Source organism: Heterodontus francisci, chromosome 16 (assembly GCF_036365525.1).
Source record: "Heterodontus francisci isolate sHetFra1 chromosome 16, sHetFra1.hap1, whole genome shotgun sequence".
Taxonomy (NCBI): Eukaryota; Metazoa; Chordata; class Chondrichthyes; order Heterodontiformes; family Heterodontidae; genus Heterodontus; species Heterodontus francisci.
Genome location: NC_090386.1, coordinates 72,396,569 through 72,421,861, shown reverse-complemented (window position 1 = coordinate 72,421,861; position 25,293 = coordinate 72,396,569). Strand labels below are relative to the sequence as shown.

Genomic DNA, 25,293 nt, shown 5'->3' with positions numbered 1-25,293 from the left:
GAAGCCTTGGGAAGTTTTTCTATGTTAGAACAATTTATTGTTCAAAATCATGACATCAAAAAATGCAATACTGAAGATGGAACTTATTGTAGAGGATACCCAGAACTTAAGCATCGCTTAAGTACATAACCATGAAAGAACAAACACCACCAATTAACTATTGTTTAATGCAAAACTCATCTGGATTTCTCAAAAGTCAAACTGTCCTGTGCTGTTATATTAGTAGATTATACTTTACAAATTCAAAGACTTCATAAAAATTGTAGAAAATTACTACAGCTACCACAAGCGAGCAATGGTTAATTATGACTTTATTTTAAGTCAGGTCTTTCAAATTAAAATCTAAAAGTGCATGAGTCCATTCCAGTTTTATAGCTAAGATCACAGATGTTAGTGTAATAGCAATGCTATTTATAGTGAATCAAGAGAAAAACAAAACAATCGGAGGGCACCAGCTGCAGGAAGTGAGAAAGCAAATACCAAAAATGAGACACGCACCCACCAGGGCCAAGACATATGTACAGAAAGTCCAGAAGTAAGTATGTGGTAATGTTTTGGCAATGTCTGTGGGATTTTACTCACATCAGATGACATTTCTTATCAAGAAAGTAGATATCAAAGCACATGCCTCATATAAAGCAGAGATCGACAACAGTCGCATCATAAATTACTGTATTTGCATACAGTTTATCTGGTGCAGCAATTGTAACGTCCTTGTTAAATTTTGTTACCAACTGCTTGATATGCTCTTTCATCAAACATCTTCAAACAGGAGTACTTTGAGTTGGCATTAGTCACTGCCCCACAGGTAGTAAAAAAAAACTCGAGAGAATCAACACAGGCTTCCTTTGCATGCGTCCTAACAGATGGCTCATGAGCAGGATTGGCAAAGGCTTCTAAGCAGATAGCTAGTTCTTTCACCCACCAGGGTAGATTACCCAAGAGAACAAGCATATGGCAAAGAGGGAGGGAACAAAATTGGGGTAAAAGTGAAAGCAGAAACAAGTTCCTACACGTGCGGTGTTAGCATTAATTACAGGGGCCAGCATTCCAATGCAACACTACTGCACAAGTCTGTTTGGATAGCCTCTGTGACCAAGATGCTCAAAATTCTGCACTGTACCCAATTACATACTTTTATAGTAACAGTGCACTGGAATGAAAGTTTTGTTACAAATTTGGCAACAACTCTTCCCCATTTCAATGTTATGAGATCTGGATAATATTCAGGCTTGGGCTGATAAGTGGCAAGTAGCATTCACACAAGTGCCAGGCAATGACAATCTCTAACCATCTCCTCTTTTCATTCAACTGCATTAACATCACTGAATCCCTTATCATTAGCATCCTGGGGGCCACCATTGACCAGATACTTAACTGAAGTTGCCATATAACTACTGTGGCTACAAGAGCTAGTCAGAGCCTGGATATTCTGCGGTGAGTAACTCACCTCCCAACTCCCCAAAGCCTTTCCAACACCTATAAGACACAAGTCAGGAATGTGATGGAATACTCTCCACTTGCCTGGATGGGTGCAGCTTCAACAACACTCAAGAAGCTCGACACCCTCCAGGACAAAACAGCCCGCTTGATTGGCACCCCATCCACCACCGGTGCACAGTGGCTGCAGTGTGTACCAGTTACAGGATGCGGTACGGCAGCTTGTCAAAGCTTTTTTGACAGCATCTTCCAAACCCGTGAACTCTACCACCTAGAAGGACAAGAGCAGCAGGTGCAAGGGAACACCACCACCTGCAAGTTCCCCTCCAAGTCACATACCATCTTGACTTGGAACTATATTGCCATTCCTTCACCATCACTGGATCAAAATCCTGGAATTCCTTACCAAACAGCACTGTGGGTGTACCTACACCACTCAGACTGCAGCAGTTCAAGAAGGCGACTCTCCATCACCTTCACAAGAGCAATTATGGATGGACAATAGACGCTGGCCTTGCCAACGGCACCCACATCAAATTAAAAAAAACATTGAAAGTTTTTTTTTAAAAAATGCTTCACAGTATCAAAATAAAACAAGTGATGTTCTTGAAAATGGGCTTTTAATTCACCCAGTCTCGTGCCTGCAATACAAATCTATCAAGTTGCAAAGATTCATTTGGTTCAGAAAATTGACTAACAACTTTATCCAAAACACTAATGTTCACATTACAACAATGATTCAACAGCTTGAAAAATTTGAGGGGCATTATGCTTTGGCTAATAAAAACAGAAGTGCTGGAAATACTCAGCAGGTTTGACAGCATCTATGGAGAGAGAAGCAGAGTTAATGTTTCGGTTGGTGACCTTTTATTGGGACAGTGTTGATGAAAGGTCACAGACCTGAAATGCTAACTCTGCTTCTCTCTCCACAGATGCTGCCAGGCCTGCTGAGTATTTCCAGCACTTTGTTTTTATTTCAGATTTCCAGCGTCCGCAGTATTTTGCTTTTATTATGCTTTGGCTAATGTTGCTCACGGTAATACAAGAATGAAAATATGAAACCAGTCAACACAAAAGCAAACACCTATTTTTTTTTTTAATAAGAACCCTTAAAATTGTACGTTTCAACAGGTTAATCTCCAGTGTCTTTGCTATTTGAGAAAAGTGAAAGAAAACTGCCTTGTTCAGTAGATCTGTGAATCTCCCCCTCCCCCTTTATCTTCTACTCATTCTTCTGCCCTCTCTATATGGCTCACACTTTTCTTTTGTTTCTTTGGATTTCAGCTTCTGTACTTTTTTTCATCCTTTTTATCCCCCCTTTTCTGCAAGAAAAAAAGCCAGACACTTCAGGAAGGATGTGAGGGTCCTTGAGAGGGTGCAGAGGGGATTTACCAGAATGGTTCCAGGGATGGGGGATTTTAGTTACAAGGTTAGGTTGGAAAAGCTGAGTTTGTTCTCTTCAGAACAGAGGAGATTGAGGGAGATTTGATAGAGGTGTACAGGATTATGACAGGCTTAGATAAATTAGACAAGGAAAAGCTATTCCCATTAACAAATGGTACAAGGATTAGGGGACACAGATTGAAAGTTGTGGGCAAAAGATGCAGGGGGAATATGAGGAAGCACTTTTTTTTTTAAGCAGCAGGATGTAATGACCTGGCACGCACTGCCCATAAGGGTGGTAGAAGCAAGGATGATCAATGACTTCAAGGCAGTTGGATGGCCACCTGAGAAATAGACTTGCAGGTCTACGGGGATCAAGCCGGGGAATAGGACTGACTGCATATCTCCATGGAGAGCCGGCATGGACCATTGGGTCGAATGGCCTCCTTCTGTGCTGTAACCGACTCTATTCCTTTGACAGACATAGGCTCCTTACAGAGGCTTGGTTATTTTCAGAAAACAAAGCACGAGCTAAGACCAGTATTGCTGTTTCAGCCTATTTATTCTGCTTCCGTATATAACTGTCTTTTAATTCGTAGCTTGGCTTGATATCTTTCTGCTCATCAGAATGATCAGCAGAATAAAGAAGGCATCCTGTACTTCTTTCCAGAGTGCAACTCCAGACCAGGGAAATTCACTATATGCATCAGATTTATGGAGTTTCAGATCACAAGAGGTGTAGCTCTGCTAAGGAGAACTGTCTTAATATGATAAACGAATAAAATGTTGGGAGAAGCTCAACTACAACATTTCCCTTCCATAATAAATCTACACAAGCTTTCTACAATACAGTGCATGGTTGCATTGGCAATGATTGAGAGTTACTGCAAAGATATTCCCAGCAAATATACACACACATCTGCAATGGTTAATGCATCTGATCTAATTTACAAATATGCTGCCCAGTTGTGCGGGGGAGTCTGCCACTAACTTTGATAATGAGGTAGCTCTGACGTTACTTTTCCCTTCTATTTATTGCCTTTCTCAACAGATCTGCAGAAGGAAATTTCCTGAGAAATGTGCTGAAGGTCTAGGCTCATTCACCTCTCCAGGACTGACTAAACCCCATTGTTTGCCACTGTCGGGGTACTACCTGTTTAGAGGCTAAGAGTTTTCTCCTGGCTGGGATTTCTGTTAGTCATTTTTTCATCTAAATATTTGAGATGTTTCAATTGACAACTGCTAATTACAGCTTCTCACCAAACTTTCTCAGCTTGATACTACATCCAGGGTACTGCAATATAATGGAAGAGGAACACTGGACAGCAAGAAGGGTAACTCCTGGCAAATAATTTTCAATAATGCAACTTAGAGATCTAGAAACAGGGATCTTTCTAGGCGGAAAAAACTGGTTTTGTGGTATATATTTTTTACAAAGGCCAACTGAAAACGTCCCTCAAGGAATCTTGACCTGATTCCTACTTTAATTCCTGCTTATCTCCTTTCTTACAAATCTGCTGACTCATGACACTCAAGTTACTTAGCTTAAAACAAGATATATTCTGTAGGAAACTCAAGTATTCAGAACTCCAAAACCTGGATAAGTAACCCCAAAAACTATGCTTGCACCTTTATTAAAATATTACCCATCATTCTTTATATGTTTTTATAGCAGCTCGAGGTCAGGAGAACACTATTTTTTTAAGGAATTTAACTGATAAAATTAGACCAAGAGGAAAATGAAATTGGAGATCTTTCAAATTGCCTATGACAAATGTTAATAGCTGTAAAATGCTTTGGAATGTCCTAAGTACATGAAAGACTTTATATAAATTTTTAAGCTCTTTCTTTCTTTGACCAGCAGGTGATGTGATCCTTAGAAAGAAAACAAAGCAGAAATATCACTACATACATGTTCAATTTTCTATAAACATGATACCATAGTTTACGGTCTGGAATCAGAGCAAGTAGTTTCTACTGGTACATTATAAATTTGGAACCAACAATTCATAAAATTCACTCAATCTGAAATCCTGTGTCCAAACACAATTTGATACCAGCTCCAGTACACCTAAAGATATCTCAATACATAATATATAATGGGATGCATGGGTTTTAATAATACCAAGTAAAATTACTCTATGTGCTTACCAAAAGACTAAATTCACTCCCTACAGTTGTACTTGTACTAATCGATTACATGAGTAAAGCCAGTGAAGCAGCAGCACATTGCACTCTGTGGCATCCTCTAAAAGATGGTCAGCTCTAAAACAAAGCATTACAGCTAGCTGGGTACTTACCCTATTAATTACAAAACTTAACTGTGTCTGCTTTATTGGGCAAATGCAGCAAGTTCACGAAATCAAGGGGAGGTTAAGGCGAAATTCTATTTTTGTGAAGCTAACTACGGAGCAGCACAAATTGACCAGCAACTTGTGGCGATTTGCAATTCACTGGGTATCTCTCCATTGCCACAGTTGGCTGACCAATAATAACAGCATGCACTGTTCACATGCTGTTTTTTTTCAGCAAACTCTGGACCAATATTTCTCACTGCATTTGCAATCATAATGAATGTAAAGTCAGTGCCTTTCAAAACAATTGAAGCTCTCATCAAGTGCTCAAAAATTTAGACTGAGGCTCCCAAAGCAGAAGAGAAAACATTTTTCAAGGATTTACAACACAGTAAATGAAAATCTGAATAAGAAAAAGCATTTTATTAAATTAAATTTTTTCTAGGTTCCTGATAATAACAATGTTACTTTTACCAGTAAAATTTCAAGATGAAAAATTGAAGATCACTGCTGAAACCCACTTCCTAAAATTATTTGTGTGATTTGATTTCCTGCTGTTCAATTCCCATGCCAAACTGACATTAGAAAATAGTTTGCAATATGCAATTATTGTTTTTAGGAGTAGTGTCCCTAACAGCATCACAACTGGTTGTGCTGTCTTAAGGGCAGTGAAAGCAGAATATGCATTGCACCTTGAAAGTTTTATGAATCTTTTTATAGCAGTGCCAATATTGAACCAGTGTGCAACATAAAGGTGTGTGTATCACTGACTGGTAGAATGTATGGCCCCCACCTATGATTCAAAAAGTATAGCATTCTAATCTCAATTGTGTTATTGCTTACATACAGTGAGAAGAATACAGCAATGTGACAGCCAACCTTAATTGCTTTTGTGCCCTGCTCACAAATAGAATTAAAGCAGACAGTCCATATCCTTGACTGAAGAAGAACGTGGAAGCAAGGAAAGGGGATAGGGCAATCTGCAAATTCATTAAAAACAGAAACATCAGTAAAAAGGCTAACTAATATGGAATGCAGACTATAGGTACAATTTAAGAGGCTGAAATTGATCTTTGCACCATATTATCTACTGCATCCTTTGGTAAACCCAAAGTAGTTTGAGAAGCAAATAGTCTTTTGTATGGAATACAAAAGGAGTACATTTTTCAATTAAATTGACACAATCTCAAAGCATTAGGTTTCGCGGCAAAAATAATGGTGAGGCTGATAGCACTCACCATCATCTATGTGGAAATCAGACAGCAAAATCTGATGACTGTGCATGCAGTTAAGTTAAACGTGGAAATCTGGCAGCTGGTAGTCGAGATAAGTTCCTCCGCAAGCTTCCTGAAAATGGCATTTCACAATCAGACTCACCATTTCAATACAACGAACGCCACGAATTTCCTATACTTATCTCATAGATATGCACTAAACTCCCAGAAAAAGCTAGGGTTTGCCCATTCCAGTACAAGTACCCTTTTAACAGTGGGGTAGGTCTTAATTACTGACAAATAACCTGTCTGGCATTGAAAATTAACTTTTACAAGTATAGCATCTCATTCCTTCAGATTTTAATTAACTACTGTTCAAAAAATGTTTTAAAAAAAAACTTTTCCTTTGTCTTTTTTATCTCTGTTAATGCAATCTTTCTTTCCCCTTCTCTATTTTGCTTTCTGTAGATGATTTGACCCTGAAGTCAATATTCTAACTGGCATTTCTTGGTTCAGACTCTAAGCTGCTCAATAACAATTCGTCAACCTGACTGATGAACCTGAAGAGATACAGTTTCTTGCCCTGTTTACACAGAGCCCCTGTAGAGAGCACTGCACTTTTTGGATGGTTGGCTGACAGGAACATCCAGTGCAAAAGCCCATGGAAAGTCTATGGGCAAGTGCAAGTCAGCATTGATTCGTCACACAGAGTAAAACCCAGCACAAAAGGAACATTAGGTCGAAATTGAAATACAATCGCTATTTGTGCAAATTTAGTTTTTTCCCTTTTGAGAGACAAATGTGCATGAACGGGCTTCAAACTGTCCCATTATAGTTCAATTTAACTAACAACAGCGTGAAAAGCTTAGACTCTGTCTCTTTGCCAAACTATTAGCACTAAATGAAAGCAGAAGATTAACATTAAATCCTCCCTAAAAAAATGAAAGTAGTGAATTAAAATTAACTCCTCCCTAAGCAAATATTGTCATTTGACTAGATCCGCAGATTAACTTAGTCAGGCCAAAAAACCGTCTAACTTTTGAGACTTTGAAAAGTACTTTTATTGCCAAGCTAAGTGCTTAAAAGAGTCAGACCTCAAAATCTATCCCAATTAAATTATATTTAACTTTTGGAAGGGAAGAGAGAAAATTTGTACAGAAATGGGGCAAATACCAAATATTCATTCAGCAAATACAGCTCATTACCCTACATTTTGAGAGATTATAATAAAAGGAGACAAAATAAAAATGGAAGTAGAAAGTGGCAGCATAAGGAATAGAAAACATTTGCAGATCAAATACAGCAAAAGGTGGTTTGACAGCACAAAGATGGCAGCAGGAAGAGACTTGAACATCACGACGAATGTGAAAATGAGAAGTCCAAGGGTTTTCCAAATGGGAGCAGGCTCAATATACCTCAACAAACCACAAGGCTAAGGACAGAAGAGTCAGTTAAGTGCCATGTATGGTCTGATTAGCTGAACACGGTCATGAAGCCTGAGTATTCCTTGGACAGGACCAAAGTTAGCACAGATCTGGCTTAGTATTGATCATTTTTGAGTACAGAAAGACTGGAATTGGTGAAACTAAAGGAAAACATCTCTCATACAAAGTTACAGCAACACATTGGGAAGGTATGAGATGACCTATAATAGTGCAAGGTAAACTGGTTGACAATGGATTGCTGCAGATGGTAAAGGAAGTAACCACAACTAATTTAGACAGCAAGATCATTCTGCATCTTATGTATTTGTGAGATAAATTATATAGTCCAATTTACTGTTAAGTGACCTTTGATAATGGATTGCACTGTCAAATTTAAAAGCAACTCATTATTTCAGTCAGTAAGTGTTGAAAACCAATTGATAAGCTACTTATTGAGTCTGTAAATCCTTTGACAAATCCATCTTAATAAATGATAACCCCTGCCATATTATTCTTCTTCTTTGGCCTCCTTATCTCGAGAGACAATGGGTAAGTGCCTGGAGGTGGTCAGTGGTGTGTGGAGCAGCACCTGGAGTGGCTATAAAGGCCAATTCTAGAGTGACAGGCTCTTCCACAGGTGCTGCAGAAAAATTTGTTTGTCGGGGCTGTTACACAGTTGGCTCTCCCTTTGCGCTTCTGTCTTTTTTCCTGCCAACTGCTAAGTCTCTTCGACTCGCCACACTTGAGCCCCGCCTTTATGGCTGCCCGCCAGCTCTGGCGAACGCTGGCAACTGACTCCCACGACTTGTGATCAATGTCACAGGACTTCATGTCACGTTTGCAGACGTCTTTAAAGCGGAGACATGGACGGCCGGTGGGTCTGATACCATTGTCAGTGACGCTGCTCCCTGTACAATGTGTCTTTGGGGATCCTGCCATCTTCCATGCGGCTCACATGGCCAAGCCATTTCAAGCGCCACTGACTCAGTAGTGTGTATAAGCTGGGGATGTTGGCCACCTCGAGGACTTCTGTGTTGGAGATACAGTCCTGCCACCTGATGCCAAGTATTCTCCGGAGGCAGCGAAGATGGAATGAATTGAGACGTCGCTCTTGGCTGACATACGTTGTCCAGGCCTCGCTGCCATAAAGCAAGGTACTGAGGACACAGGCTTGATACACTTGGACTTTTGTGTTCCGTGTCAGTGCGCCATTTTCCCACACTCTCTTGGCCAATCTGGACATAGCAGTGGAAGCCTTTCCCATGCGCTTGTTGATTTCTGCATCTAGAGACAAGTTACTGGTGATAGTTGAGCTTAGGTAGGTGAACTCTTGAACCACTTCCAGAGCGTGGTCGCCAATATTGATGGATGGAGCATTTCTGACGTCCTGCCCCATGATGTTCGTTTTCTTGAGGCTGATGGTTAGGCCAAATTCACTGCAGGCAGCCGCAAACCTGTCGATGAGACTCTGCAGGCATTCTTCAGTGTGAGATGTTAAAGCAGCATCATCAGCAAAGAGGAGTTCCCTGATGAGGACTTTCCGTACTTTGGACTTCACTCTTAGACGGGCAAGGTTGAACAACCTGCCCCCTGATCTTGTGTGGAGGAAAATTCCTTCTTCAGAAGACTTGAACGCATGTGAGAGCAGCAGGGAGAAGAAAATCCCAAAGAGTTGTGGGTGCGAGAACACAGCCCTGTTTCACGCCACTCAGGATAGGAAAGGGGTCTGATGAGGTGCCGCCATGTTGAATTGTGCCTTTCATATTGTCATGGAATGAGGTGATGATACTTAGTAGCTTTGGTGGACATCCAATCTTTTCTAGTAGTCTGAAGAGACCACATCTGCTGACGAGGTCAAAGGCTTTGGTGAGATCAATGAAAGCAATGTAGAGGGACATCTTTTGTTCACAGCATTTCTCCTGTATCTGACAAAGGGAGAACAGCATGTCAACAGTCGATCTCTCTGCATGAAAGCCACACTGTGCCTCAGGGTAGACGCGCTCGGCCAGCTTCTGGAGCCTGTTTAGTGCGACTCGAGCAAAGACTTTCTCCACTATGCTGAGCTGGGAGATTCCACGGTAGTTGTTGCAGTCACCGCGGTCACCTTTGTTTTTATAGAGGGTGATGATATTGGCATCACGCATGTCCTGAGGTACTGCTCAGGTTTAGCAGTTCATATAGTGCTGAGAGTATAGCAGGCTTGGCACTCTTGATTATTTCAGGAGTAATGCTGTCCTTCCCAGGGGCTTTTCCACTGGCTAGAGAATCAATGGCATCACTGAGTTCCAATTTTGTTGGCTGTATGTCCAGCTCATTCATGACTGGTAGAGGCTGGGCTGCATTGAGGGCAGTCTCAGTGACAACATTCTCCCTGGAGTACAGTTCTAGGTAGTGCTCAACCCAGCGGTCCATTTGTTTGCGTTGGTCAGTAATTATGTCCCCTGATTTAGATTTGAGGGGGCGATCTTCTTGATGATTGGCCCAAAAGCTCTCTTAATGCCATCATACATTCCTCTGATGTTTCCGGTGTCTGAGGCCAGCTGACTATGACTGCATAGGTGTTTCCAGTAGTCATTAGCACAGCGCCTGGCTGTTCTTTGTGCAGTGCTTCTGGCGGCTTTAAGTGCTACGGATGTTAACTCGCTGGGGGCTTTCTTGTAGTTCAACAGTGCAATGCGCTTAGCGGCTATGACAGGTTCCAGCTCTTCATTATGAGATTGAAATCAGTCTGCATTTCTCTTCGCAAGTTTGCCGTAGGTGGTCAAAGCTGATTCATAGATGGCGTCTCTGATGTGGGCCCACTTGGTCTCAGCATCCCCTGTGGGAGTGTTTTGAAGGGCTGTTACAAGTGAATTTAGAAATTTTTGTAACAGCTGTGGATGAGAAATTCTGCTCGTGTTGATGCGCGGGTGGCCCTTCTGCTTGGAATGATGCAACTTCTTTGGTCTGAATCTAACCTTGCTGCACACCAGGGAGTGGTCGGTGTCGCAGTCCGCACTGTGGAAGCTGCGTGTGATTTGAACACTGTTTAAGGAGGCTCGCCTTGTGACGATGAGGTCTAGCTGGTGCCAACGATGTGATCTTGGGTGCCTCCATGAAACCTGGTGACAGGGTTTAGTGTGAAAGAACGAGTTGGTGATGCAGAGGTTATGATAGGTACACAACTCAAGCAGTCTCTGCCCATTCTCATTCATCCTTCCAACGCCATAGCGCCCAAGGCAGGAAGGCCATGAGTCATGGTCGGCTCCAACCCTGGCATTAAAGTCCCCCAGCAGAAACAGGTGTTTGGTGTTGGGGATGCTGCTAATGATGTTGTGGAGTTCCCCGTAGAACTGGTCTTTTGCTTCAGGTGGGGAGCAGAGTGTTGGAGCATAGATGCTGAGTAGGTGTACTGGACCAGAGGTGGTGAGCAGTCGGATGGACAGTATGCGTTCCGAGCTATTTGAGGGAGGCTCTATCACGCTGAGCAAGGAGTCTCTGATGGCGAAGCCCACTCCATGCTGTCTTGGTTCTTCAGGATCCCTGCCCTGCAAGAATGTGTAGTCTTGCTCTGCTAGAGATCCACTCGCGGGGAGGCGTGTCCCCTGAAGTGCTGCAATGTCTACATTGAGTCTACTGAGCTCGTTGTTAATGATGGCGGTCTTCCGAGAATCGTTGATTTGTGTAAGGTCTTCCGACAGGCCAGGACACATAGTTCTGACGTTCCAGCTTGCAAAGCGAAGGACTGGTACCTTCTTTCCTTTTTTCATGTTGTTTGGTGCAGTGTTGCAGTCCACTTATTATTATTGGAGCATTAAAAATACATAAATTGAACAAATAGTTATATACGAAGCAGCATTATGTACTAAGGTTATTCATGTCACAATTGACTACAATTCAGATGAAGAAGCTGGGTATCAACAGTATCTGTTCAGTATGAATTATCTTCCTGAGGCCAGGTTTCAGGTAAGACAGCATTGGGTAAATATGATTTGACGTCCAAGAGAGTAGGTTCTGAAATCAAGAAATAAAAATGGGTCTTCCCAAGGATAATTATTGTATCACTGCCAATTTAGTTTCAAACTGCAGCAGTCTAGGAGAGATCCAAGCATCAGGAAATAGCTTCATTGGCACAGACTTTCTACAAATAATAAAGGTGCTTTAGAAAAGCATAAATTTAGAGCAACCATTTTGTAGCACTTTGAACCTCGAATAAGATGCCAGAAACAAAAGCATCTGATTAGTGGGGATGAAAATTCTGTTGGAAGATGCAATAGTCAACAAAAGAATTTCACTCATTCGTGATCATTGTGTCTCACAAAACCAAGAAAGATACTGAGGTGTCATTTCTAATTGGTTCGATATCTCTGTAACCTCCTCCAGTCCTGCAACCTTCAATTCTCCCTTCTTGCACATCAATTTCAACTGCTTCACCATTGCCGGCCATGTTTTCAGCTGTCCTGGCAGTAAGCAGCTGACCATGTGTGGCATCAAGGAGCCCAAGCAAAACTGAAGTCAATAGGAATCGGACAAAAATTCTTCACTGGCTGGAGTCATGCCTAGCAAAAAGGAAGATGGTTGCAGTTGTGCTTGTTGGAAGCCAATTATCTCAGCCCCAGGACATCACTGCAGGAATTCCTCAGGACAATGTGCTAAGGCCAACCATCTTCAGCTGCTTTATCAATGACCTCCCCTTCATTTTAATGCCAGAAGTGGGGATGCTTGATGATTGCACAGCATACATTTCCATTTGCAATCCTTCAGATAATGAAGCAATCCGTGCCCGAATGCAATAAGACCTGGACAACATTCAGGCTTGGGCTGACATGTGGCAAGTAATATTTGCATCACATAAGTAGAGGCAATGAATATCTCCAACAAGAGAGAGTCTAACCTCCTCTCCTTGGTATTCAATGATATTACCATCTCTATATTCCTAACCATCAACATACAGGGATCACCACTGACCAGAAACTTAACTGTATCAGCCACATAAAGATGTGGCTACAAGTACAGGTCAGAGGCTGGATATTCTGTGGCGAGTAACTCACCTCCTGACTCTCCAAAGCCTGTCCACCATCCACAAGGCACAAATCAGGAGTGAGATGGAATACTGAATGAATTCTCTAATAACACTCATGAAGCTTGACACCATCCAGGACAAAGCTGCCCACTTGATTGGTAACCCATCCACCACATTAAAACATTCACTCCCTCCACCAATGGCGAACTGTGGCAGCAGTGTGTACCATCTACAAGATGCACTGCTGCAATTCACCAAGAATTCTTCAACAACACTTTCTAAACCCATGCACCTAATGCCTAGAAGGACAAGGATGACAGGTGCATGGGCACACCGCCACCTCCAAGTTTCCATCCAAGTCACGCACCATCCTGACTTGAAAATATATCAGCGTACCTTCGCTGTCACTGGGTTAAAATCCTGGAACTCCATCTGCAACTGTACTGTGGACGTACCTACCCCACACAGACTGCAGTAGTTCAAGCAGACGGATCACCATGACCTGGGGCGGCACAGTGGCGCAGTGGTTAGCACTGCAGCCTCACAGCTCCAGCGACCCGGGTTCAATACTGGGTACTGCCTGTGTGGAGTTTGCAAGTTCTCCCTGTGTCTGCGTGGGTTTCCTCCGGGTGCTCCGGTTTCCTCCCACATGCCAAAGACTTGCAGGTTGATAGGTAAATTGGCCATTATAAATTGCCCCTAGTATAGGTAGGTGGTAAGGAAATATAGGGACAGGTGGGGATGTGGTAGGAATATGGGATTAGTGTAGGAGTAGTATAAATGGGTGGTTGATGGTCGGCACAGACTCGGTGGGCTGAAGGGCCTGTTTCAGTGCTGTATCTCTAAACTAAACCTCCTTAACGGCAATTAAGGATAGACAACAAATGATGATTTTGCCAGTGACGCCCACATTCCATGAACAAATAAAACAAAATCCACAATCTTCTCAAGCATGTCGTTTGACCCAATTTGCACACAGAGGGAAAGAACACAACCGCACATTAAACTTAATCTCTGTAAGTAGCCTTCACAATGAACAGTCATTCAATTAGTCTTCAACCAGGCTGCTTTTCCCTCAACCCAATTGAATTTGCTGCAAAAAGTTTAAAATTGGTATACGCTGCACAACATCAGCTTAATTGCTTTTGCTCATAAATCTTTCACTGTCTGCAAAATATCAATATTAATAAATTGCAGATGACTGTTGACATCATTGAGAGATGTACCAGAAGACTAGCCATTCAAAAACAAAATGTAGGACCTTACCAATACTTTTACCCAGTCTCTGGTAAACAAACAGCATCTGTTTACTAAAGTACTAAATAAAGCTTGATTAAATGTGACACTGATACAAGATGTAGGGGAGGCGGTGGCGTAGTGGTATGGTTACTGGACTAGTAACCCAGAGACCCAAAGTATTGCTCTAGGGACATTGGTTAGAATCCCACCACATCAGAAGGTGGAATTTGAATTTAATTAATAAATCTGGATTTAAAAGCTAGTCTAATGATGGCCATGAAACCATTATCGATTGTTGTAAAAACCAATCTGGTTCACTAATGCCCTTTAGGGAAGGAAATCTGCTGTCCTTACCTGGTCTGTCCTTACCTGGTGACTCCAGACCCACAGCAATGTGGTTGACTCTTACATGCTCTCTGAAATGGCCGAGACAGCCACTCAGTTGTATCTAACTGCTAAGTAATCAATAAAAAGGAATGAAACTGGACGGACCACCCGGAATCGACCTAGGCACTGGAAACGACAACAGCAAACCCAGCCCTTTGACCCTGTAAGTCCTCCTTACTAACATCTTGTACCAAAGTTGGGAGAGCTGTCCCACAGACAAGTCAAGCAACAGCCTGACATAGTCATACTCAAGGAATCATACCTTACAGACAATATCCCAGACTCTGCCATCACTATCCCCGGGTATGTCCTGTCCCACTGGCAGGACAGACCCAGCAGAGATGGTGGCACAGTGGCATACAGTGGGGAGGGAGTTGCCCTGGGAGTCCTTAACATCGATTCCAGACCCTATGAAGTCTCATGGCATCAGGTCAAACATGGGCAAGGAAACCTCTTGCTCATTACCACCCACCGCTCTCTCTCAGCTGATGAGTCAGTACTCCTCCATGTTGAACACCACTTGGAGGAAGCACTGAGGGTGGCAAGGGCATAGAATGTACTCTGGGTGGGGGACTTCAATGTCCATCACCAACAGTGGCTCGGTAGCACCACTAATGACCAAGCTGGCCGAGTCCTAAAGCACATAGCTGCTATACTGGGTCTGCAGCAGGTGGTGAGGGAATCAACAAGGGGGAAAAACATACTTGACCTCATCCTCATCAATCTGCCTGCCGCAGATACTTCTGTCCATGACAGTATTGGTAGGAGTGACCACCGCACAGTCCGTATGGAGACTAAGTCCTGTCTTCACATTGAGGATACCCACCATCGTGTTGTGTGGCACTATCACCGTACTAAATGGGATAGATTTCGAACAGATCTAGCAATGCAAAACTGGCCATCCATGAGGCGCTGTGGGCCATCAGCAGCAGCAGAATTGTACTCAACCACAATCTGTAACCTCATGGCCCGGCATATCCCCTACTCTACCATTACCATCAAGCCAGGAGACCAACCCTGGTTCAATGAAGAGTGCAGCAGGGCATGCCAGGAGTAGCAACAGGCTTACCTCAAAAAGAGGTGTCAACCTGGTGACGCTACAACAGAGGACTACTTGCACGCCAAACTGCCTAAGCAGCATGCAATAACTAGAGCTAAGCGATCCCAAAACCAAAGGATCAGATCTAAGCTCTGCAGTCCTGCCACATCCGAGTCGTGAATGGTGGTAGACAATTAAACAACTAACTGGAGGAGGTGGCTCCACAAATATCCCCATCCTCAATGATAGGGGAGCCCAGCACATCAGCGCAAAAGATAAGGCTGAAGCATTTGCAACAATCTTCAGCCTGAAGTGCCGAGTTGATGACCCATCTCGGCCTCCTCCTGAAGTCCCCAGCATCCCAGATGCCAGACTTCAGCCAATTCGATTTACTCCGTGTGATATCAAGAAACAACTGAAGGCACTGGATACTGCGAAGGCTATGGGCCCTGACAATATTCCAGCAATAGTACTGAAGACCTGTGCTCCAGAACTTGCTGCGCCCCTAGCCAAGCTGTTCCAGTACAGCTACAACACTGGCATCTACCCTGCAATGTGGAAAATTGCCCAGGTATGTCCTGTACACAAAAAGTAAGATAAGTCCAACCCGGCCAATTGCCGTCCCATCAGTCTACTCTCAATCATCAGCAAAATGATGGAAAATGTCATCAACAGTGCCATCAAGCAGCAGTTGCTTCGCAATAACCTGCTCAGTGACGCTCAGTTTGGGTTCCGCCAGGGCCACTCAGCTCCTGACCTCATTACAGCCTTGTTTCAAACATGGACAAAAGAGCTGAAATCAAGAGGTGAGGGGAGAGTGACTGCCCTTGACATCAAGGCAGCATTTGACAGAGTATGGCATCAAGGAGCCCTAGCAAAACTGAAGTCAATGGGAATCAGGGGGAAAACTCTCCACTGGTTGGAGTCATACCTAACACAAAGGAAGATGGTTGTAGTTGTTGGAGGTCAATCATCTCAGCTCCAGGACATCATTGCAGGAGTTCCTCAGGGTAGTGTCCTAGGCCCAACCAACTTCAGCTGCTTCATCAATGACCTTCCTTCAACATAAAGTCAGAAGTGGGGATGTTTGCTGATGATTGCACGACGTTCAGCACCATTTGTGACTCCTTAGATACTGAAGCAGTCCTTGTAGAAATGCTGCAAGACCTGGCCAATATCCAGGCTTGGGCTGATAAGTGGCAAGTAACATTCGCGCCACACAAGTGCCAGACAATGACCACCTGCAACAAGAGAGAATCTAACCATCTCCCTTGACATTCAATGACATTACCATTGCTGAATCCCCCACTATCAACATCCCAGGGGGCTACCACTGACCAGAAACTGAACTGGAGTAGCCATATAAATACCATGGCTACAAGAGCAGGTCAGAGGCTAGGAATCCTGCGGCGAGTAACTCACCTCCTGACTCCCAAAAGCCTGTCCACCATCTACAAGGCACAAGTCAGGAGTGTGATGGAATACTCTCCACTTGCCCGGATGGGTGCAGCTCCAACAACCATCACGAAGCTCAACACCATCTAGGACAAAGCAGCCAGCTTGATTGGCAACCCATCCACAAACATTCACTCCCTCCACCACCAAGGCACAGTGGCAGCAGTGTGTACCATCTACAAGATGCACTGCAGCAACACACCAAGGCTCCTTAGACAGCACCTTCCAAACCCACGACCTCTACCAACTAGAAGGACAAGGGCAGCAAGTGCATGGAGCACCACCACTTGCAAGTTCCCCTCCAGGTCACACACCATCCTTACTTGGAACTATATCGCCGTTCCTTCACTGTCGCTGGGTCAAAATCCTGGAACTCCCTTCCTAACAGCACTGTGGGTGTACCTACCTCACATGGACTGCAGCGGTTCAAGAAGGCAGCTCTGAATGGCAATTAAGGATGGGCAATAAATGCTGGCCTAGCCAGCGACGCCCACAAACCACGAATGAATAAACAAAAAGGACAGTACGCAGACAAGAAAAATTATAGTAGTACTAATTTTTCTCAATTTTATTGAAAGGAGTTATTCTTGCTAATTTTATATAAATACAAGTGATTTTCTGTAAAATCACAAATAGAAATTAGGAGCAGAATTTTTAACATGCAATGTTCTTCAGGCACAGAAGACCCTCTTCCAATCCTATAATCGTCACCGCCCCCACCCCCACCCCACACACGCCATTCCTCTGACACTGGCCCCTTGTGCACCCCCCCCCCCCCACTTTCTTCCACCACTGGCATCTACGCCTTCAACACTCTGGGCCCTACACTCTGGAATTTACATGGAGAGCACGTAGGGCCGAATGATTATAATACAGCAAAACTCTAGGGAAAAACTGCACTGAGCAAGCATTCAGCCCTCAACCTCTTCCATCCTCAGCAAATGTGGAGACTCTCCAGTCTTCCAAACAGAAACTGCAGACCCTCAGCTATATTCTGTATTCTGTACAGTTTCTACAAATAATAACTGCACTGATTATACATACAAGAGAATTCTACTTGCCTAAGGATGCATCGCCTACTGTGGTGCACAGCGGCACAGTGGCGCAGTGGTTAGCACCGCAGCCTCACAACTCCAGGGACCCGGATTCGATTCCAGGTACTGCCTGTGTGGAGTTTGCAAGTTCTCCGTGTGTCTGTGTGGGTTTTCTCCGGGTGGTCCGGTTTCCTCCCACAAGCCAAAAGACTTGCAGGTTGATAGGTAAATTGGCCATTATAAATTGTCACTAGTATAGGTAGGTGGTAGGGAAATATAGGGACAGGTGGGGATGTTTGGTAGGAATATGGGATTAGTGTAGGATTAGTATAAATGGGTGGTTGATGTTCGGCACAGACTCGGTGGGCCGAAGGGCCTGTTTCAGTGCTGTATCTCTAATCTAATCTAATCTCATCACTCTCAAATATGGATTCCATCTTTACAAATCTTTAACCCTGCAAGACATCTGAATAGTGCATAGATCTCAGTTTTATAGTGTGTAATAGTCTCTTAATAAATTACATTACAAAAGAGCATTGGCATTCTCACAAGACAACAGAAAGTATGGAATTATTCAAGACTACATTTAAACATTACCAGACAATGGAACAAAACATAATGTTAGTTAATTTATTGCCTTACATATTTGTATCACAGATGGAACATTTGAATACACAAGACAGTTTCAGTGTTCCAACAAGATACTTCAGCATAATGCATTAAATAACCACAAAGAATCAGGATTTTTTTTTTTTTAATTGAGAAATCTGGATGAATGGTCCAAGCCAGCAGTGCAAGATTGTCTAAGGAAGTGAACACTGTAGACTGTATTCGCTGCTGTTGATGCAGTCTCCCCTATATGGGGAGACCAAACACATATTTGGGTCACTGCTTTGCGGAACACCTCCATTTAGTCTACAGTGTGACCTCAAGCTTTCGGTCACCTATCATTTTAATTCACTGCCGCTCTCCCACTCTGACCGCAGCCTTCTACACTGTTCCAATGAAGCTCAAGGAACAGCATTCCATCTTTCAACGAGGCAAATTACAGCCTTTCGGACTCAACACTGAGATCAACAATTTCAGATCATAACCACTGCCCCCATTTTTTCAGACAGCAGCTGTCGATCATGATTCTGCTATTCCTATTTACACCTCCTCTAGACCTATCTTTTATTTCTTTACGTGTCCCATAAACATCTCCTTTTGCCTTGCACCATCATCCCTTTTGTCATTTAATCTCTCCTGCCGTCCACCCTATACCAGACCTTCCCTTTTGTTCTTTCCTCCCCTCCCCACTTTTCCTGCCTCTGTACTAGTTCAAACCTGCTACATCCCCTTTTCCAGTTCTGATGAAAGGGTCATTGATATGAGGCATTAATTTTGTTTTTCTCTCTCCACAGATGCTGCCTGACCTGCTGAGTATTTCCAACATTTTCTGTTTGTGTAAACAGAACATATGATTACACCACCAATGTTTGAATAATAGGAGATGGTAAGGGAAAAAAACACACACACAATTTCATCATTTTTCTACTCCTTCTCTCCTTCAGTTCCTCCATGGAGTTTCATTTGACAATATAATTATCTGCATTCAACATTCTTAAATTAATTGCAGAGAACCACCTCCCTTATTATTGTTAGACACATCACAATCTACACTGAAACAATGAATATGCTTAGAAGTACAAAAAAGGAATTTATACAGCTGCAGTTATTCAGCCAAGGAGAACAGATCTGATTTCTGCAGATGTTGATTGGAAACTTGAAGATCCATAGTTTTGGGAAGGGGTATGAAAAGGGGGAAGCGTTGCACTGGCATTAGTAAAAAGCTTGTACATCATTATCCTGTGCTGAAAAGAGTCCCTGGCACGTAGTTTAACTGTGAAGCAGAGCAAAAAAGCAAAGACATATAATACAAAAATGAAGCTACCGAAGTAAAAGAATGAAAATCTATTTGTACTGCCACACTATCAATCTAGATCCCCATCATTCTTGTGACAGTCAGTCACAAAGCATACATACAATAAAGAATCTCACAGAAGTACCATCCATTGGCATGAAGGAACATGTATGATGGCCAGTTTTTAAACCCAGCTCTTCAAAGATGGAAGCGAGCTTTCTGGACTAGTCAGGTTGACCTGACTCTAGCCACCCAGTTCTATTAATCTGAAGGAACACAAACAGGAACGTAATGCTTGCTTGTATTGTGTATTGCCCCAGTCTTAATCATTATGACATGACCACGTACCTGCCTCCAGGTGATACCAAGGAAGCCAGGTTTATACCATCGACAGCCTTGTTTAGTCAATGCATACAGTATTTTGCTTCATGACAAACAGAATGCATCTATATGCTCCAATCTCAGACTTGGCAACATTCCTGATCTGTACAAGAATACAAGTCTCTAATACAGATCTTGTTTGTTTAGGGCTTGCCTGGTAGATGAGAGATAATATGATGGATTATACCACGAAGATGTATAGAGGGGTGGAAGGCAAATAAAGAGACACAAGATCTAGTGTTCAGTAGCCGATTGGTAGGTGGGTTTTGATAGCAAATTGTGTCAGTCCTTCACCAATCAAATGATAGACAACAGATTTAGTAGAGTTTTGTGCCGCCATTTGCTAAAAACTGATAGTAATATATTAGTTATATTAACTACATTATTAAAACAAAAATGACACAGCAATTAATCTCAGATACTTTCTTGCCAGACAACAAATAGCCAGCAGCAACACTAATGACTGTATATGAGAAAGTACTGTAGAAGCTGGAAACCTGAAATAAAAATACAAAATGCTGGGAAAAGGGGGCAAGTAAAGAACAAAAGGAAAAGCTTGTAAAAGGGCAGGGAACGATAAAATGACAGAAGTCCCTTGCTCTGTACCTGCTTATAGGTTGCCCATGTGACATCTTCCAGCTCTGAAGAAAGGTCACCGGCCAGAAAAATTAACCCTCTGTTTCCCATTTCACAGATGCTGCCTGACCTGCTGTGTGTTTCCAGTATTTTCTGTTTTTATGTCAAAATTAATGACTGTCTGGCAATTACAAAGTACGGATTACTGTGGGCTGCTTCTCAATGGCAATCTTCAATTCTTTGGAGTCTCTAATTATTTGTTCATTTGCAACTTTGTTCTTACTGCTTTAGCTTTAGATCCCTAGATCTATTCCAACTGATTTTGGTTTCTTCTTCTGGCTTATAATTGTTCCAATTTCATTGTCCTTCCCTATTAATATTAGGGATAGAGGAAATTGGGCATTTTCCCCTTACACAACAAGTGATAAAACAGATCACCTTTAGGGTAGTTACGACACTGTTAAATATTTGATAAGGCTTCCTTTATACCTCCAGTAATGTTCCTTGAACTATGTATGATCAGTGTGACATTTTTGGCTCTCATAACAATCAGAATTATAGCCTCTGAGTGAGATGGAATCACTCACTCATACCAAATAATGAAAGTTTTGAAATTAAAGCAGAAGTCTCAAAAAGTGCATGGGTATGAAAAAACACACATACACGCACAGACTTTGTTCTAGAAGTCCTCTAAAAGGAATTTAAAAATATGAAACTTTAAAATATGATAGTGAAATCAACCAAGATAGGCACAACTACATAAATACAATGAGTTGAAGCAAGGCAAACAGTTCCCTTTGCATATACTGTCTCCTCAATCATCTTCCAGTCGATTAACTCAAAAGATGCTGGACGATTAGGAGCAGGTATAAACACACTTAACTATTCACAGGAATAAAACAAGAGGAGCCCAGTGCAATAAACCACAGAACAGTCAATGTCAAGAAACTAGAAATTTTAGCATTGCTTTCAAATATAGCAAATATCTACGGATCAAACTGTTACAGGGTTTAAAAATTAAAATCTGAAGAAAATTATCAGGTAATTGATATATATCATTGGCGTCAGCAAATTACTAGCATTTATATTGATACAAAAAAGAAACCATAACATCTGCTTGAATAAGGAAATTAAAAATGGTATTTGAAATGAGCTAGAAAAGAAAATTACTTCCTATTTCCTTTCTTTCCCGCATTGTAAAACAACTCATCTTTTGATTTTCTGTTTTAAAATCCCAGGACATTGATCAAATGGCTTATTTATACTGATCTTACATCTCACAATCTGGATTCAGTATATATATCTACTGGTGAAAAATGAGAGCAGTTACCCTGTTAAAAGCCAGCAGTACAAACACAATAATACTACAGGATTTTTATAAGCAATACCTGACCAACAATATTAGACTATCTTCAAACTGGATACAGCATAAACTTTTCTCCTAAAAAGTTAGTACATATTGAACAAGGATTAATTCATAAATGCAACAAACAGATTGTGGCACCAACCAAAAAACTCAAGTTTGATCCTTTATCCAATCCAAGCAATAGTATAGGACTTCAACAGCACCGGCATTACATAAAAAAAGTAACAAACTTATCGAATCAACTTCTATACCTTGGTTAAATAGCTTCACATTCATTTGAATATTTTTGCTGTGTGTGTATAATGCTGGAGTCCTTCAATAATTTTCAGCAATAATATACCAGGTAGGTGAAATTATAATTAAGGAAACTTGACATAATGGAGCAAAGAAGATTTTTAAACCATTAGGGCAAGTAAGATAAAATTGTTACCTTTAGTTGTGAGAGTCAGTGACAAGGGATCATCAATTTAAAATTATCACTAAGAGTGAAGAGGAGTTTGACAAATTTTTGTATATAGTTTGTTAAAATATGGAATGCTTTGCCACAGGGAGTTGCTGATGCAGACACCTTGCATCTCAAAGGACTATTATTTGATGGAGAGAAAAATATAGATTATGAGGGAGAAGGACAATAATTTTGAATTGCTCAAAAAGCCACCACAGTCAAAATGTGCAAAATGGTCTCCATCGTCCTTTAATCTTCTATGGTTCTACAGCACAATTAAGATTACCATGATTTCAACAGCATTCTAACATCAAGATCACAGTCCGTTTATTTCAATTTCTCAATTTGGTGCAAACTCACCACTTACCAGTAAAATGCAATTTTATCCCCCTGTTTTTTCTCATTAACATTTCTGTCCAAGACATTATAGCATATGTTGGTGGTAGCACCTTCCATCCATTTGATGTAAATTTTCCCTTTCGTGTGATCAAAGTTATAATCCAAGAATCTGCCAGTTCTGGGGCATTTCCAGTAGTACTCTTTTGCAATTTTTCCCCAGAACTCTGCACACAAAATTAAAAAAAACGTAAATATATACAGCACAATGTATTTTGACAAGTGTTCCTGCTAAAGTGAGAAATAGAATGGGGGGGAGGGGTGAACTCTGTGTTTATAAAGAGATAAGTTTCTTATCAAAAGGTACGAGTTCCATTTTTGACTTCGGGTGGTGTGTAAATGTGTAAACATTTGCTCTTTCAGGACATGGTATCTTTGCAGCCTGGTTTCGCATTATGATAATTCTCTGCTTCAGCTGCAACATTGAGGCTCACTATACCAGGCGAGTCACAGACGGAAACAAAAATTAATACGTTCATATTATTCAAGTTATGCAGACGGACGCCGCCAGAGACAAGACAAAAAATAAAGTGCAAGAAGGCCCCGATACCTGAAAACAGGCCTCCTGGAAATGACAATCCAACGCTCTCAAGACACAGCAAAATGTAGCGCAAACATGAAACGTTACAGGTTGCATAGAGTATAAAAAATGTGCCGCGCTCACTAGTTATACCTTCCGGATTCTGTATGGACTGTAAGTAAAGATCCTTGTACTTTTGGAAATTCGGGACATAAGCTCCATTAACAACTTCAGGAGCAGCATGATAGACGTCTTGGTCAACAGGTGTTTTGTCAGGAATCATTGTGGCTGTCAGAGAGGCAGTCAGGGCTGGGCCGAGGCGAGCCGATCGTCGCTGGAGATCAGGGAAAAGCTTCACCTACCAGTCCTTCAGCGAGAAGAGGAGACGGACTCGGGGCCGGGGCTGGGGCTGGAGCTGACAGCAGACACCCACGACCCCTCCCCCGCCGCCCATTGGTTACAGCGCCGCCAATCACAGCCCGGTTCCTTTCTTTCACCTCCACCAATGGCGCAACAGGAATCCGAGCGCTGAACCAATCAAAGCTCAGCGCGCCGGACGTGCTTCAGCGGGCTGCTACAAAGTGACTAGCTACAAAGGGTTTAGTAACTTTCATTGGAGTTCTCAACCCTGTGGGGGCCGCAGCTACAGTAAGAGCTGCATCTTCAGCCAGAGTTATGAGGGGGGGCAACTGGGACACTAGTCTCAATAGCCGCGAAGGTATTCATGATGGACAACAGCAGCTGCTGGAAATCTGATTTGCTTTAAAAAACACAGAAAATGCTGCAAAAGCTCAGCACGTCAGGAAGTATCTGTGGGGAGAGAAAAACCCAGAGTAATAAAAGCAAAATACTGCAGATGCTGGAAATCTGAAATAAAAGCAAGAAATGCTGGAAATACTCGGCAGGTCTGGCAGCATCTATGGAGCGAGAAGCAGAGTTAACGTTTCAGGTCAGTGACCTTTCAGCAGAAGTGGAAGTTAGAGATTTAACTTTTTTTTAAGCACGTGTAGTGCCAGTGAAAGGTCATTGAGCTGAAACCTTGAGCAGAATTTTCGCCACTTCTGGATTAAGGGCAGAGGCAGGCATATGCCAAAAGTCACTGCCAGCTGGTAGACTGGCACCATCCCACCCCCGCCCATGAGCTGTTTTTCCAGAGGTGGGGTCGGGGACGGAAGGGCTATCCACCTGCAGGTGGCACGTAGCCTATTGAGGTAAGTTAATGGTCAATTATCAGAGGCCAACTAGAATTTTACGGTCAGCCTGTGGGAGCCCCGCGGCTTTGGGAACAGGCCAACTGTCCAGAGATGGTCTCCAGGCAGAAGATAGAGGTGGGGTGGGGAGTCAACACTCCAGGCATACTTTGAGGCCTTCCCTGCCTACCTGACATCAACTGCAGACGACCCTGTGGAGGGGATCCCCCTCCACAACGGAGGCCCACTGGCTGTGACCATTTTTTAATTTAAAAGTTACCTGAAATGGCATGCTGCAGATCCTTGCAAGGGCTGGGGTTACATGTGGGCCACACCAGGTAGGTCACCTTTCCTGAAGCATTTTAGTGAATCAGTTGGATTTTTGCAACAATTAAGGCAGGCCTGAGTCATTTTTTTCCTCCATTATAAAATGCATTAAATGTCATAAAACATCTAAAGTACATAACAGAGGCAAGTACTTAAAAAGGAATGGAGGGAGAATGGATGAATTTGTCAGAATGATACTGCGGCTGAAAAGGGTTAAAATATGAGAACAGATTGCAAAGACTAGGTTTTTACACCATTGCATATAGAAGATCATGGGG

The 25,293-nt window shown here is 42.5% G+C and overlaps 1 protein-coding gene across 3 annotated transcripts in view; it reads right to left on the bottom strand.

Moving 5' to 3' along the window:
- acss2 (acyl-CoA synthetase short chain family member 2) overlaps positions 1-23,939 on the bottom strand; it is a 105,316-nt gene extending 81,377 nt beyond the window's left edge. Inside the window, exons 1-2 of one of the 3 annotated variants that reach the window (XM_068048379.1) lie at positions 23,652-23,939; positions 22,950-23,145 (exon numbers count right to left, since the gene is read on the bottom strand). In XM_068048379.1, the coding sequence (XP_067904480.1) occupies positions 22,950-23,145; positions 23,652-23,781 (326 nt within the window). In that variant the 5' untranslated portion in view covers positions 23,782-23,939. The remainder of the gene's footprint in view (positions 1-22,949; positions 23,146-23,651) is intronic. The other 2 variants (XM_068048380.1, XM_068048381.1) reach the window with 2 other exon arrangements.
- Positions 23,940-25,293: the final 1,354 nt, after the last annotated feature.